General features: G+C 39.8%; 1 protein-coding gene across 11 annotated transcripts in view; it reads right to left on the bottom strand.

The window, feature by feature from the left end:
- Nucleotides 1-13,393, bottom strand: part of gab1 (GRB2-associated binding protein 1) — a 68,126-nt gene extending 54,733 nt beyond the window's left edge. For 3 of the 11 annotated variants that reach the window (XR_014533090.1, XM_083538707.1, XM_083538712.1), the window contains exons 1-2: nucleotides 12,831-13,393; nucleotides 12,594-12,701 (exon numbers count right to left, since the gene is read on the bottom strand). Coding sequence is in view for 10 of the 11 variants with exons in the window: in XM_083538707.1 (XP_083394833.1) it covers nucleotides 12,594-12,665 (72 nt within the window). In the remaining variant the exon portion in view is untranslated. The remainder of the gene's footprint in view (nucleotides 1-12,593; nucleotides 12,702-12,830) is intronic. The other 8 variants (XM_083538709.1, XM_083538687.1, XM_083538684.1 and 5 more) reach the window with 5 other exon arrangements.
- Between the last annotated feature and the right edge of the window lie 1,209 nt (nucleotides 13,394-14,602).

The following is a 14,602-nucleotide window of genomic DNA, read 5'->3' as shown; positions in this document are numbered from 1 at the left end:
TGGCTTATATTTTCACAGCGTGAAGCAATGCTAAAGGTACAGGCAAAACCTGTGCTCGAAACTGCACTGGTTCCAAAAAGAGAGAGAGAGAGAGAGAGAGAGAGAGAGAGAGAGAGAGAGAGAGAGAGAGAGAGAGAGAAACAGAGTGCTCCATAGTCATCTGGTAGCCATCAGTAAAAGCAGAGGAAATGATCTCCATGCCACTCTCGGACACCAGAGAGCATCAGCTTTCTGCTGCACGAGAGAGAGAGAGAGAGAGAGAGAAAGAGAAAGAGAGAAAGAGAAAAAACAACCCTGGTAGGTTCACATTCCTGCCTGATCCAGTATGCTGGGAAATGCTGTGGAAAAACACACGTGGGACTGCAAGGTAGAAAATGAGAAAAACTGAATTACCCACATAGACAGGGCTCTAAATCAGGCAATGCGTTGAAAAGGAGGTGTGAATTCTTACTAGATGATCAAAAAAGTTATTTCTTCTCGGGGGGGAAGAAAGAAAAAAATGACGGACGGTAAATACTATTGAGACGTGACACTGAGGCAGAACAGGCTATTATTAATAATTACATATAAGGCAGCTTTCATTTTTCTAAGGAAAACATTGGCGAAGGGTTTAAACAGATTAAGCAACCCAAAACATCGGCCATGTTGCATAATTCCGAAGTAAAAAAAAAAACAGAAGAGATCCCTTTTCTGCCGAAGTCCATGCGTCTCTTTTTGACCTTATCTTATCACGGTTTGGGAACGAGCATGGCTGAGCAAAAGTCCCAGCACATAAAAAGAACACACGTGTTTACAAACTGCTGCAGGTAGACCTTTCAACCAGATGACAATGTGCAAACAGGCACTGTGTATTCAAGGAGGAACTGACTTTTCCTGGATGTACTTTCACAAGTGCTTCACTGCAGCTAAAATGCTCACTTGACAACCTGATCAGCTGAACACACCACAGAGGAAAGGTGGGGGGGGTGAGGGGTTACAACACCGGCAGTTGATTGTTAGTGGAGATCGGTCGAAATAACACGTCAGTCTATGTGTTGTAAGTGCCACGTGCGTCTTGCCACGTTAAAGACCAGATGGCGATCTGAAAGATCTGGACGTGTTTCAGGATTAATAATCAAAACAATACAAGACTGCAAAACCGCTGTGTGAAAACGAGGAACCAGAACAACAGATGTCAGAAATAAAAGAAGTTTATTAAAATTCTACTACATGTACAAAAGTTTGTGGATGCCTGGACATAATATGCATGTGCTTTTTGAACATCCCATTACACATTTAATTCCCATTTGCTGTTATAATAACTTCCACTCTCCTGGGAAGATGCTCCACTAGATTTTGGAGTGTGCTTGTGGAGATCTGTGCTCCTTCCTGCCAAAAGGCTGTTAGTAACGTCAGGTACTGATGGAGGTGAGGCGAGGAGGCCTGGGGTGCAGTCAGGGTTCCAATTCCTTCCAAAGCTGTTAAATAGGGTTTAACTCTATAGCAGGCCACTCAAGATCTTCCATTTCGAACCCATGTAAAGAAAATCTTAATGGAGCTGGCTTGTCCACGGGGACCTTTTCAGGTCCTAGTTCAAATATTGGGAAAATGTCTGCATCCAATGACCTCTGATACGATTGTGTGCCTTTTACGTTGTGGTAACAGTTTGGGGAAGAACCATCTATGGCTTGAAAAGTTAGGCATCCTAATGCTTTTGTCCATATACAGTGGTGTGAAAAAGTGTGATTTCTTGTTTATTTTGCATGTTTGTCACACTTTAATGTTTTAGATCATCAAACTAATTTAAATATTAGTAAAAGATAACACAAGTGAACACATGCAGTTTTTAAATGAAGGTTTTTATTATTGAGGGAAAACAAAATCCAAAAACTGCATGTCCCTGTGTGAAAAAGTGACCCCACAACAACATCCAAAGAACTGCAGGCTTCCAAGTTCCAAGACCAAAAGCGCTGCTGAGCAAAAAGAACATAAACGTCTCAGTTTTGCCAGAAAACATCTTTATGATCCCCAAGACTTTTGGGAAAAATACTCTGTGGACTGACCAGACAAAAGTTGAACTTTTTGGAAGAAGTGTGTCCCGTTACGTCTGGCGTAAAAGTAACACCGCATTTCAAAAAAAGATCATCATACCAACAGTAAAATATGGTGGTGGTAGTGTGATGGTCTGGGGCTGTTTTGCTGCTTCAGGACCTGGAAGACTTGCTGTGATATATGGAACCATGAATTGTGCTGGTTGCCAAAAAAATCCTGACGGAGAATGTCCGGCCATCCGTTCGTGACCTCAAGCTGAAGTGAACTTGGGTTCTGCAGCAGGACAATGATCCAAAACAAAAAATACATTTAAAAACTGCATGTTGTGTTATCTTTTACTCATATTTAAATTAGTTTGATGATCTGAAACATTTAAGTGTGACAAACATGCAAAAAAAAAGGCAGAAATCAGAACACTTTTTCACACCACTGTATTTTTATCTAAAATGTTTATAAGAAAATTATTTAAAAAATAAATAAATAAAATAAAAATCTTGATTTAAGACACTAAAGACGTTCATAGATTGATCAATTTGGCAGCATGGATAATACAAGGCAATCTGCATCAGAGATGCAAAGTCTGATTGGCAGTTTCCTCCATACAATCGTCCAATGTCTTCAAGCCTAATGACTACACAAAAGAGCACTTCAGTTCAGCGAGCACAGAGCACTAAGCACTAAGCAGCAGGTGCTCCAGTCCTTTTTTTCTCAAGACGGGTTAACGGAACCTTGCCGTCATTTTAACAACCATGTTAGCTGATACCGCTCTGGTCAGTATACTACAGGTCAGCCATCTGCCCACTCTCTATTGAACTATATGGACAAAAGCTTTTGGGCACCTCACATTTCTACCAATTTGTTGTTCTTCTCCAAACAATTACCATTAAGATGGAAACAGACAACTATAGGATGTCTTTGGATGTGCTCCAGGAACATATGATTGACATGGGTTGAAGTGGAAGCTTTTGAGTGGCCAGCTATAGCGCTCTGAACTCAACCCTATTAAAACACCACCTTTGGATTGAATTGGAACTGCACCTCAGGCCTCCATACAACTGCCACCCTGAGAAAAAGCACTGGTATCCCAATGTATAAATGTAATCCGTTTCCTGGACCGATATACAGCAGCGGTGCTTCAATCTGATGACATTTTAAAAAAAATTATAAATTAATTAACAAATACAGTGGAACCTTGATAATTTTTATTTAAAACCGGACTAAGAGTAACTGATGAAAAATCGTGCAAGTGGCTTGAAAGTTCGAAATAACATTTTTTGTTACTCGCGACGGGTCATAGAACGTAAAACGTGTGTGTGTGTGTATGTATGTGTGTATATATATATATATATATAAAATAATCATTTCTTAAATCTATAAGAACCATGCAAGGATTCTTGCTCCTCGTAATTCTCACACCACCCCATAAATAATTTTCTAGATCCGCTCCTGCTTCAAGCACACTCCAAACTCTAGTGGAACATCTTCCAAGAACAGTGGAGGTTAATATAACAGCAAACCGAGACTAAATGAGGAATGGGATGTTAAAAAAAAAAAAAAAAAAAAAAAAAAAAAAAAAAGCACAAACTTATGCTTGGTACTTTACTAACTTTTGTCTATAAAGTGTATTTAAAGATCTTTAACAGGAAACTCAGCACCAAGATAAACCAAGTTTCATGAAACCTTTCATGGGACATCATAAATATTAGTAACACACACAAGTTAGAAGTGCACATCCCTGATTTTCAGTGATGTACGGTTATAATTAGACATGCACGTAAGCAATTTCTTAGTTTGAGGAACATCAGACACGATGCTGTAGTCACATGATAATGTGGACCTAAGAAGTCATGGGTGTTAAAAATAAAAATAAAATGCACACATCCGTGGATTTTATTTACTGCCCGAGTTAATTACTTATTTATTTAAAACCTCTTTTATGTTAAAGACACAAAGCCCCTAAGCTTTAATTCTGAGCTCTCGAGTAAATAATCTACTTAAGCAACTACTCTGGAACTTTATAGCAAACAAATATGGAGGGCAAATCAGTAACGTATGCATGTGTGTGCGAGTGAGGGAGAGGGGCAGGAAGAGAACAGACGCTCTATTTGGAGGCCCTCCAGAGAGCAGTGTGTTTTATGTGAGTTATGGCCTCAGAGACCCGTTCCCTCACAAACACTATCCAAACGCACAGCCTGCTGAACCAATAAAGCCAAATCACCCGCAACAGCAAACGTCTAACCGACGGCAATCTAACGCTCGTATAAAACTCTACAAGACTTCTAGGACACACACACACACACACACACACACACACACACACACACACAGTGGCTAAGGTATTTACATGACGCCTCCAAAGAAATGCCAGCAGCACCACCATGGGCACTTTTTTTTCTGCAGGCCATGACTGACTGAGTCAGCAATGTGGTAATAGCACAGTTTATCGTGATTGAGTTTACCTTCCCAGTTTAGATAAACGCTCAGTAAAAGTGCCCTGGGCAGGTGGAAATGGGGGCTAAATCTGCTGGGTGTGTAAAGAAGCTTAGCTTCGTGTAAACAACAAAGTATTTCTAATATAATATCCGTGTTTTTTTTTTTTTTTTCTCTCTTTCCAGAATCAGAGCAGCCTGAGCACACAGGACAATACCATGCAGATCTACACTATATGAGAAAAGGTATTGCGGACACCTGACTTTTCCTGCCATATATTGAGGCACACGATTGTGTCAGATGTTATTGGATGTGGAAGCATAACATTTTCCCTGCACTTGAACTAGAAGAATACAGCTGTTCCAGCATGACTATGCCTTTGTGCACAAAGCTAGCTCCAGGACGATATCCTTTTCATGGGTTGGAGTGGAAGATCTTAAATGGCCTGCTATAGAGCTCTGACCGCAACCCTATTTTAGTCAAGTAGGCATTATTGTCATTCCGAGATTAACTATATACACACTGCAGTACACAGTGAGACAAAACAATGTTTCCCCAGGACCAAGGCTCAAACAACATAAATTATCAAAAGGAACATGGAACAACACAGAACTCTAAACTAACACCACAACGTGAACATGTGCAACATTTAGGGCGAAAGAACAACGTGAGACAAGGAGACAGCAGACATGCTAATTGTCTAAATACAACACTATATATAACTTTGGGTTGCATGTGAACGCTGACTGCACCCCAGTCTGGTGCCTCCTCACCTCACCTACATCAGTACCTGATATCACAAACACCCTTTTGTCTGAAGCACACTTCAGCATCTAGTGAAACATCACCACAGAGGAGTGGAGGTTAATAGAACCGGTCAAGGATGAGGACACGAGAGAGAGAGAGAGAGAGAGAGAGAGAGAGAGAGAGAGAGAGAGAGAGAGAGAGATATCCACTTTGATTAATCTCAGAGTTCTAACATTGGCCCACCACATGCAAACTTTTTTCCGAGAGCACAAACAATTTCCAAAAACACACAAACACACACACACACACACCACACACACACACACACACACACACACACACTCGACACGTAAAGAAAAGAATGATAATGAACTGTTTGTTTTTTTTGGGGTTCAGCTACAGATTAAAGGTTTTACCTGCTCAATTGCCTCACAAATCAAAATTCCATTAAACACAACAAACCACCTGATTCTCAAAAATTATAACACAAAACCCTCAATAAACCCTGATGAGAACACGTGTGAAGAAATCTTCAGACTGAACATTGTGACTTGTCTGGATCTCATGAAGCTCATGATCTCAATGTATATAAATAAACCATACAGTAGATAAATAAGTGTCTACGTTCAAGTCAAAGATTTTTCGGAAACAGAATAAGTTGATGTCATGCCAAATTAATTCTTCTTAACCTCGGACGGTTTTATTCTTGCGTGTTAATGGGGAAAAAAAATAAGTCATCACGAGTGTTTAAGACAAATCGAGGAAGTGAAATCGCATTTCAAAATCTGTGTGTGGTTTTTACAAGCGTTCTTCAGAGTTCCACAAATAAAGAGACAAATATAAAAAAAAAAAAATCATTACATATAAAGACTAATTGCAAAGTGAGAGGTTTTAATAATACATCTACACACAGAAATGTAGACAGAAAGAAAATTTCACAAAGAGAAACATCTACAAAGAAATGATAAAGGAGCGTCGGCACGGAGACTCTACACCTCGAATGCGGTAAATTTTGTGCATGAGTACTTGAGGCTCGTACGCCTTTATTTGTTAGACGGAGTTAATAATTTATTAAGAGGAGAATCCATTTGGAGAGGATCGCTCATCATTTCAGACACAACACAATTTACTGAAATGGAGAGAGAGAGAGAGAGAGAGAGAGAGAGAGAGAGAGAGAGAGAGAGAGAGAGAGAGAGAGAGAGAGAGAGAGAGAGAGAGAGAGTTGAAAAACAGTATTAAAGTGACCAAAAAGGAAACGAAAGCGATACGAAGAAGAAACGAATGTGACCACGTACGTCTCAACGTTTAACCCAAAAACTTTATACTGAGCAATAATGCATACGTGAATCTGCATTTAATTAAATCCGACTGAAGTAAACACACATACTATAATGAGGAAAAATTCGAAGCCATCCCGGGAAGGACGAGTGCGAGTGGAGTGGGAAAGGCGGCAGCTGAGCATGCTGCAGAACGTGAGTAATGGCATTGTGAGCGCTGGAGGGTGTAAGTGGTTAAGAGCAGCCAGTAGCTCGCTCAGACCCATTAAGAGGGGAAAAGGGATTTTCTATTAAGAAGCCTACAGCTGCACTCTGTTGTAAGTTTACACACACATGCAAAAGTTTCCTTCCATTCTCTCACCACCACGACCATCTCCCCTTTCCCTGGTGCATCGTGGGAAAGCCGAACAGTAGAGCTTTTTGTCAAGGTCCTTTGCATCAAAGACACCCGAGAGAACTCGCTCAGCCACTGGGGCGGCGACATATGACATACATGCGGTCTGAAGAGAATGTACAGAGTGTTCTAGTGAAGAACCAGCCATATTGCATCTTCATGCCAGAAAGACTCCTGCTCTGTTTACTGGATCATCTCTGTTTAAAACAAGTCAAGTTTATTTCTATAGGGTTTTTCACAACAGACATCGTCTCAAAGCAGCTTTACAGAGTTTCAGGTGGAAGATCAGGTTAAAAAAAAAAAAAAAAAGAGAAGATCAGGTGGAGAGAAATATAAGATCAGGTGAGGAGAAGAAGAGGTTAAGGTGGAGAGAAAGAGAAGATCAGGTGAAAAGAGGGAGAAGATCAGGTGAAAAGAGGGAGAAGATCAGGTGAAAAGATCAGGTGAAAAGAGGGAGAAGATCAGGTGAAAAGAGGGAGAAGCTCAGGTGGAGAAAAGGAGAAGCTCAGGTGGAGAAAAGGAGAAGCTCAGGTGGAGAAAAGGAGAAGCTCAGGTGGAGAAAAGGAGAAGCTCAGGTGGAGAGAAGAAGAAGATCAGGTGAAGAGAAGAAGAAGATCAGGTGAAGAGAAGAAGAAGATCAGGTGAAGAGAAGAAGAAGATCAGGTGAAGAGAAGAAGAAGATCAGGTGAAGAGAAGGAGATGATCAGGTGGAGATAAGGAGAAGATCAGGTGAAGAGAAGGAGAAGATCAGGTGAAGAGAAGGAGAAGATCAGGTGAAGAGAAGGAGAAGATCAGGTGAAGAGAAGGAGAAGATCAGGTGAAGAGACAGAAGATCATGTGAAGAGAAGGAGAAGATCAGGTGGAGCTTAAATCTCCTCTATCTTCTGTTTACTGTTGATGATAATCAGTATAAGGGGGGGAACCAACCAAAAATTAATCCGCTGGTCCAGCAAGCATGTTAAAACACTTCCTTATTGTAATGTTCTGAATCGTAGATCAGTTTTAATGACAAACGAACTGCAAACGAAGAGAAACGCACAAATTCATCATCCTCTTTAACAGACTTTAAGATCCGGCAAGTGCCTTTTTAAAATTCTGCGTCCAAGTCCACGCTAAATGCGGTTTTCAATATCAGCTCACAACTTGTAAATTCCAAACCTCTAACAAGGAAAAACAAACAAACACACAAACAAACAAACAAACACCCCTCGACTTCCTATTTGTTAGCTTGGACTGGTCCTCTAAGCTGTGAGCATTAAATTTAAATAAATAAATAAATAAATAAATAAATAAATAAATAAATAAATAAATAAATAAATAAAAGTGCACTATATTGACAAACATTTGTGGGCACCAGACCAGACCATAAGATTGCCTTGTGGTTTTCGGACAGCCCATTCCACATTTAGTCCCCAATTACTGGTTCCACTAGTTTTTGGAATGTGCTTCTGGAGGTTTGTGGTCAGGTACTGATGTAGGTGAGGTGAGGAGGCCAGTCAGTGTTCCAATTCATTCTGTGTTCAATAGGGTTGAGTTCAGAACTCTGTAGCAGGAGATCTTCCACTCCAACCCGTGTGAAGCATATCTTCATGAAGCTGGCTTTGTGCACAGGGGAACTGTCAGGCTGGAGCAGGTTTGGATCTTCTGGTTCGAGTAAAGGGAAAATTGAATTCTACCACATCCTATACAATTGTGTGCCTCCAATTTTGTGTTGAAAGTTTGGGAAAGAAATACTCCATAAACTCTGGACTCTAAACTTGCTAGTCCCAGGAGTTCGGAACTACTCAATCGTCTATCTCTGAGAACAAGTGATAGATAGAAGAACAGTCGTAAAAGGGATCATTATTAATGTCTGAAATGAAGCTGATCAGCATTTCAGCGATATAAATATTAATATACATTTTTATGTATGAAAAACATTTTGTAGGAATCCGTACATCCAGATATCACAGGGTTAACACCTGGACTTGGACTAAACAAAAGTGTAAATCGCCACTGCGCTGAAGTCTCAGAGCGTCTGATCATTTCTGGTCTCTCACACACACACACACACACACACACACACACACACACACACACACACACACACACACACACACACACCTGCATGTCAGATTTCACTGCCTCTCCCCGTGTTTACAGAACTGCAAGTACTATGGGAATGAACGAATGAAATACAGGAAGTTGAAAAAAAAAAAGAAAGATGGATGGAAAAAAATGAATGAGACGGGAGAAGGAAGAAATCCCTTAGCGTGTGTACATTATCTTCGAATCTCTAAGAGGTGGCGTGAGATTTAGAGGACGTCATAATTGGACAAACGAGCTGTAAAAGTAGTGGCCTTCGACACGTTTCACCGACAGAAAGCAGAGAGTTGCCATGGCTGCATGTCGTCTGTTTGTGTGCGAGAGGGAGTCCATATTGAAGTAAGTGAGCAGGCACTTTGAGCCCTGCGCTGAACGCTGAGCGCTGCTATTGAACAGCACACAGAAAGTCAGCTGAACAGCCGCGCTCTTGATTCGCCGCCAAACAGCCGGGAACACAGCAGACTTTTGACCCTCGCGGCTCAAAGCTCTGCTGAGCTCTGCACCGCTCTGCTCGGCACAGCATGAAGCAGTAGGGCTGGGAATTTGGGCTCGGTGCCCACACTAAAACACTCTCATGTCAGGCCTGCAGATTATATTTCTGTCTAGAGGAGGAAGCTGTTGGTTTGAAGGAAAGAAAAATAGGTTCATCGGTTATGGGAACGTTCATGTGTTACAGTCAGGATCTATTACAAAACCGCAAACCGGTTGAAAAGATGGATCCACAGTAGTCATTTTCCCCAAGGAAAAAGACCTGAAACATACATTTTGGGGATAGATGAAAAAAAGTCTTGCTACGTTCTGCATAGTTTCGGTAAAAATCTATTGATAAACCTTATTTTTTGTGCAGTTCACAAAATACACTGCTCCAAAAACGAGACTATAAATATATAAAACTGTGCAAATCTGTTCATCTTTTTTTCCTTAACTGCTGCAGTATAACGACTGTCACTTCCAATCCTAATGTATAGCCATGTACTTTAAATGTTGCAGACAGAATCTGCCTTTAAACTCCTACTACAAAGGAATTTCTCGTAATTACATTTTCTGCTCTTTTTTCCCCCAGTATACAGATACACGACAATATCCTCGCCCCTCATAATTGCGCATACTCCAAAAACTTTTGCTCCATAAGCGTATAGTTTGATATGGAATGCCTCTGAAGCGAAGTAGTTCCTGCTATCGCTTACTCTGAAATGAAACTGAAAACTCCTCCATCCTGAAGACTTTCAGGTTTTTCTTGGACTGTTACAAAGCACTGAAATAAACAATCTCCTGACAGAAACATTTACAGTTTGTAAATCCGTTGACGATGAGAAACCAGTCATGCAATGTAAACCTATAGCAACACCTTCTGACCAATCAGAATCGAGAATATTACAGCGCTGTAATCACAAGGGTTAATTCCGAATACAGGCATCAGGGTAAATGTGCAGTGTCGGGGAAAACTTCCAGGCTGAGCTCTGGGCTGGCATGGGTCATGCAAACTGGTCCAAACAAACAAACAAACAAACTGCAAGCACCACCTCTGATGTAATCGCGAGCGCATGTAAACAGGATGAGTATAGATTAACATGTTCAGAGTTATAAATAGATTCTGATTCTGGACTTTGGGGGAAAAACAGTTTGGGACTGTTGCATTTTAAAAGTAGCTGTCGACTATAATATCTTTATTAATCTATTAAACACTGAAAAAGAAAATGCAATTGGGTCTAAAGAGCTCATTTATGAATTTGGGATCAAAAACAATGCCTACTATAATCACCAAAAAGTCTAAGCACATTGATCAAAATCAAAGATTATATATATATATATATATATATATATATATATATATATATATATATATATATATATATAAATTGCTTATATTGTGCTTATATTGGTAAATAGCCGCAGCTTCGGAATAACGTTTCAAAGTTTCTATGAATAAATGACGTAATGTTTGAAAATCATTATTACTAATAGTTCATTTGAAGTAGTAAATAAAATATTTATGACAAGTAATTCACAATTTTTGTTGAGTTTACACTACAGTACAATACATGTACAATTCCCCTTCAACCATCAAAAGTAGAGTCAAAACCTCCCCTATATACACACACACACACACACACACACGAAACGCACATATTCCTAACATTTAATTCTCACCACATTTATATCAATGCGCGTAATAATTTAGCAAAGAAAGCAATTCTTCCGCACCTCACAAAAAGTCTGTATCACGACAATCCAAACTCAACATTCCAACTAGCGATAAGGTCAAAATAAATTCATCCTGATGCGTTTTTAATCATGATGCGAGCTTTCATCAGAATCCATACTGATATTATGGTTCTTCCGAACTAACTTGCCCGAAGATACACGCATTATAATTACTATCATTATAAATATTTAACAAGTAGAAACTAGCACCTCAACACTGCTTTATTGACCATATCAGAGCAAAAACAACAGATCAGAAGAACTGAGCAGATAACGTGCAGACGAGATGAAAGAAATCCGGTAAGAAAGCTTGAGCTTGACCATCAGCCCGGATTGGATTATCACTTTAACAGCAAAGTGAGCGAGGATTGATTTCATTACAGGTTAAAGAAATGTATGTATGTGTGTGTGTGTGTGTGTGTGTGTGTGTATATATATATATATATAAAGAAAGGGAGAGAGATGACTACATGTGCCAGATGAATCGAACTAATCAACTCTTGAACTAAGGGAAGAGCTCAACCACTGCTTTCAATAATACTGGGATTTTATCCACGCAGGAACACTGCTGACACCGGATCATTTTTGCTGATTCTTCTGTTGTATTAAGGAATCGCGTGTGAGAGATGTGTCGTGGTTACAATCAGGAAGAACAAAATGTGCCTTTTTAACACCAGACTTTGTAATAAGCTTTTAATATTGTTGCTGATTCACATGCATTTCTTTTTGCCATAATCACACTATTGAGTTTTATTGCAATCCAAAATAAATAAAGAAAAACCTGCTGATTCCAGATCTGAGGATGTGAGCATCAGCATGCTCGGATACATGAAATAAGTCAAAACCTTTAGTCTGCTTTAGAGGCTCATAAGAATTCGTCCCAAATCCTACATGAATAAAAAATTGCTTCAAGACTAAAATCCGGATCAAATCTTTTTAGTAGTTCACCCACATGAGGTGATGTAGGAACAGAGGGAAATATATATATAGTGTCCACCAAAACTCTAAAACACAAGTGTTATTATGTGTTTGGGGAGAAGAAAAACAGGAAGACAGAATCATCCCGAAATAGGACAACAATCCTCCTTCAGTTGTTGTTGACAAGTAAACAAGTCTGTAAACAACCCAGCCTGGGATAGGTTTTTTTTAAAAGTCATTGCATGCCAAGACAGATTAAAATGGGTTTATTTGTTATCAATATTATTAGAAAGCAGCTGCATGCATGCATGCATGTACGTGTGTGTGTGTATATGTATATGCGTTCGTGCATGCGGGCGCGCGCCCGTGCGTGCGTACGCGTGTGCGTATTCATGTGTGTGCACACGCAAAAAAAAAAAAAGGAAAGGGGAAAAAAAAATAAAAATAACACGCACATTTGAATAGAACTGAGATTTCTTTTCCTTTTTTTTTTTCTTCCTACTTACATAACGGCGCAACTTTTTTTCCGGCGGAGACTTTCTGAGCCAGCCCGAGCACACCACATCCCCTCCGCTCATTTTCCCCCCGTCTTTTAGGTCGCTCCTTTGATCTGTCTAAAAAAAAAAAACAACAACAACAACAACCAAAAATAACAATAAATATGATTGTTATACAAAATAAATACATAAATAAACTCGAGTCGGAAGCGCGAGCGCCGAGAACAATTACAATGTAGCACTGACTTGTAACAGACGCACGCGCCAGCGGCTCCACGGCTCGTGCACTTCTTCTCCTTCTCCTTCTCCTCCTCCTCCTTACTCGTCTTTTTCTCCAAAAACTCCTGCTCTTATCATTCCCTTCTTCCCTTGTTTTCTTTTTGGAGCTCGTGCCCAGCCAAAACGCATCCAAACCTCAGATAATCCTGGAGCTGAAGTTCACATACACTTGAAAAAGAAAAGGAAAAAAATATCTCCGGTGTTTTGCTCTCTTTTCTTCTCTTCTTCTCCTCCTCCTCCTCCTCTTCTTTCTTGACACACTCCCGAGTTTCCTCGACGCAAAACGCGCTCTTAAACTAGAGCCGAATATCTCCAACGCTTTTCCAGCTCACTCTCCCGGCACATGGTGGAGCTTCTCGGGCTCCACGGCGCTCTTTTCCCCGACTGAATGCTCCGGTTTCGGCCACCTTCCCTCCAGTTTCGCTCGGTTGATTGACGCTTGTGAACGTCGATACTTTTTTTTTCCTTCTCCCCTCAAAACTGAACCTCCCTCCTTCTGCCCTCCCGTGGAGGAGGACCGGGAGAAGAGAGAGAGGGGGGGGGGGGCCCAAGGCGCAAAGGATTATGGTAAATGAAGTCGACAGGTGCCGCCCTTTACACCCTTCTCCAGACATTTACTTTCTCTCTCCACTTATTCCTGATATCCGTATTTACAAAATCCTGCGCATTTTTTAACAAACAAAATAAATCCTTTTCATTCTAACACATTTATTCAACTTCTGTCCTGTGCTTTATACAATTTATAGACTACTACTCTCAGGATTTTAGACTACATTTCCCAGAATGCAGTTGGGTGGACATCCCTTATATTACAGTTTTTTTTTTCCTCACTTGCTTTAAAAGCATTTCTCGAATCATCCAAATTAGTAAGTGCATCTCTCAAAACAATGTGTACCAACAGCACCAAACAGTGTATTTCTTGCTTAAAAAAATAAAAAAATTTAAAAAAGCCTGTACTTTTCTCAAAATCCTCAGTTCATCTCTCAAAAGTAAGTATTTGTGTAAAAGAACATCTCATTGCCTTCAGAATAAAAAGTCTATAAACTACAGTTTGGATTGTAATAATTAAAAATGCACACAATTTGACTTCCTTCTGTCCCGCAGCTTTTAATTTCAGCAGCACAAATTTATTTATTTGATTTATTGGATATTTAATTTATATTGAATGCAAGAGACCAAACAGGATTCACACTTTTATTGTACTGTACAAGTGTGCGTTTGTTTCTTATTTGTTCATCCTTTGACTCACCGTTGACTGGTTGATTATTGGTTGGTTTAATGCCGTTCACTCGCCTTTTCATTCAAGATTCATCTGCACAATTCATCAATTCAAGTCACATTTACAAAAAAAATATAATAGAAGTTTTAGATGACAGATGATGGGAACTGGTTTAACCATTTTGCATTCAATGACGTATACAATGAACTGATGCTGAGATGTTCTGGGTGTAATATATTTCCATCAACATGAACATAAACAACTGATAATGTAAGAAAATCCACAGATGCTTGTACACAATCGGTTAAATTAATGTACTACAAAAGCATTCGCAATTTGATCAAAGCAACAAGAAATATTATAATGAGCACAAAATAATGATGTGAAGGTTGAAGAAGTAGTTTTGAGAATTTCATTTCTCTCCAACAGTTACACACCTACAGTTACACACCAACAGTTACACACCAACAGTTACACACCAACAGTTACACACCTACAGTTACACACCAACCGTTACACA

Source organism: Silurus aristotelis, assembly GCF_946808225.1.
Source record: "Silurus aristotelis genome assembly, chromosome: 4".
In the NCBI taxonomy this organism is placed as follows: domain Eukaryota; kingdom Metazoa; phylum Chordata; class Actinopteri; order Siluriformes; family Siluridae; genus Silurus; species Silurus aristotelis.
This window is presented reverse-complemented; position numbering and strand designations above follow the sequence as displayed.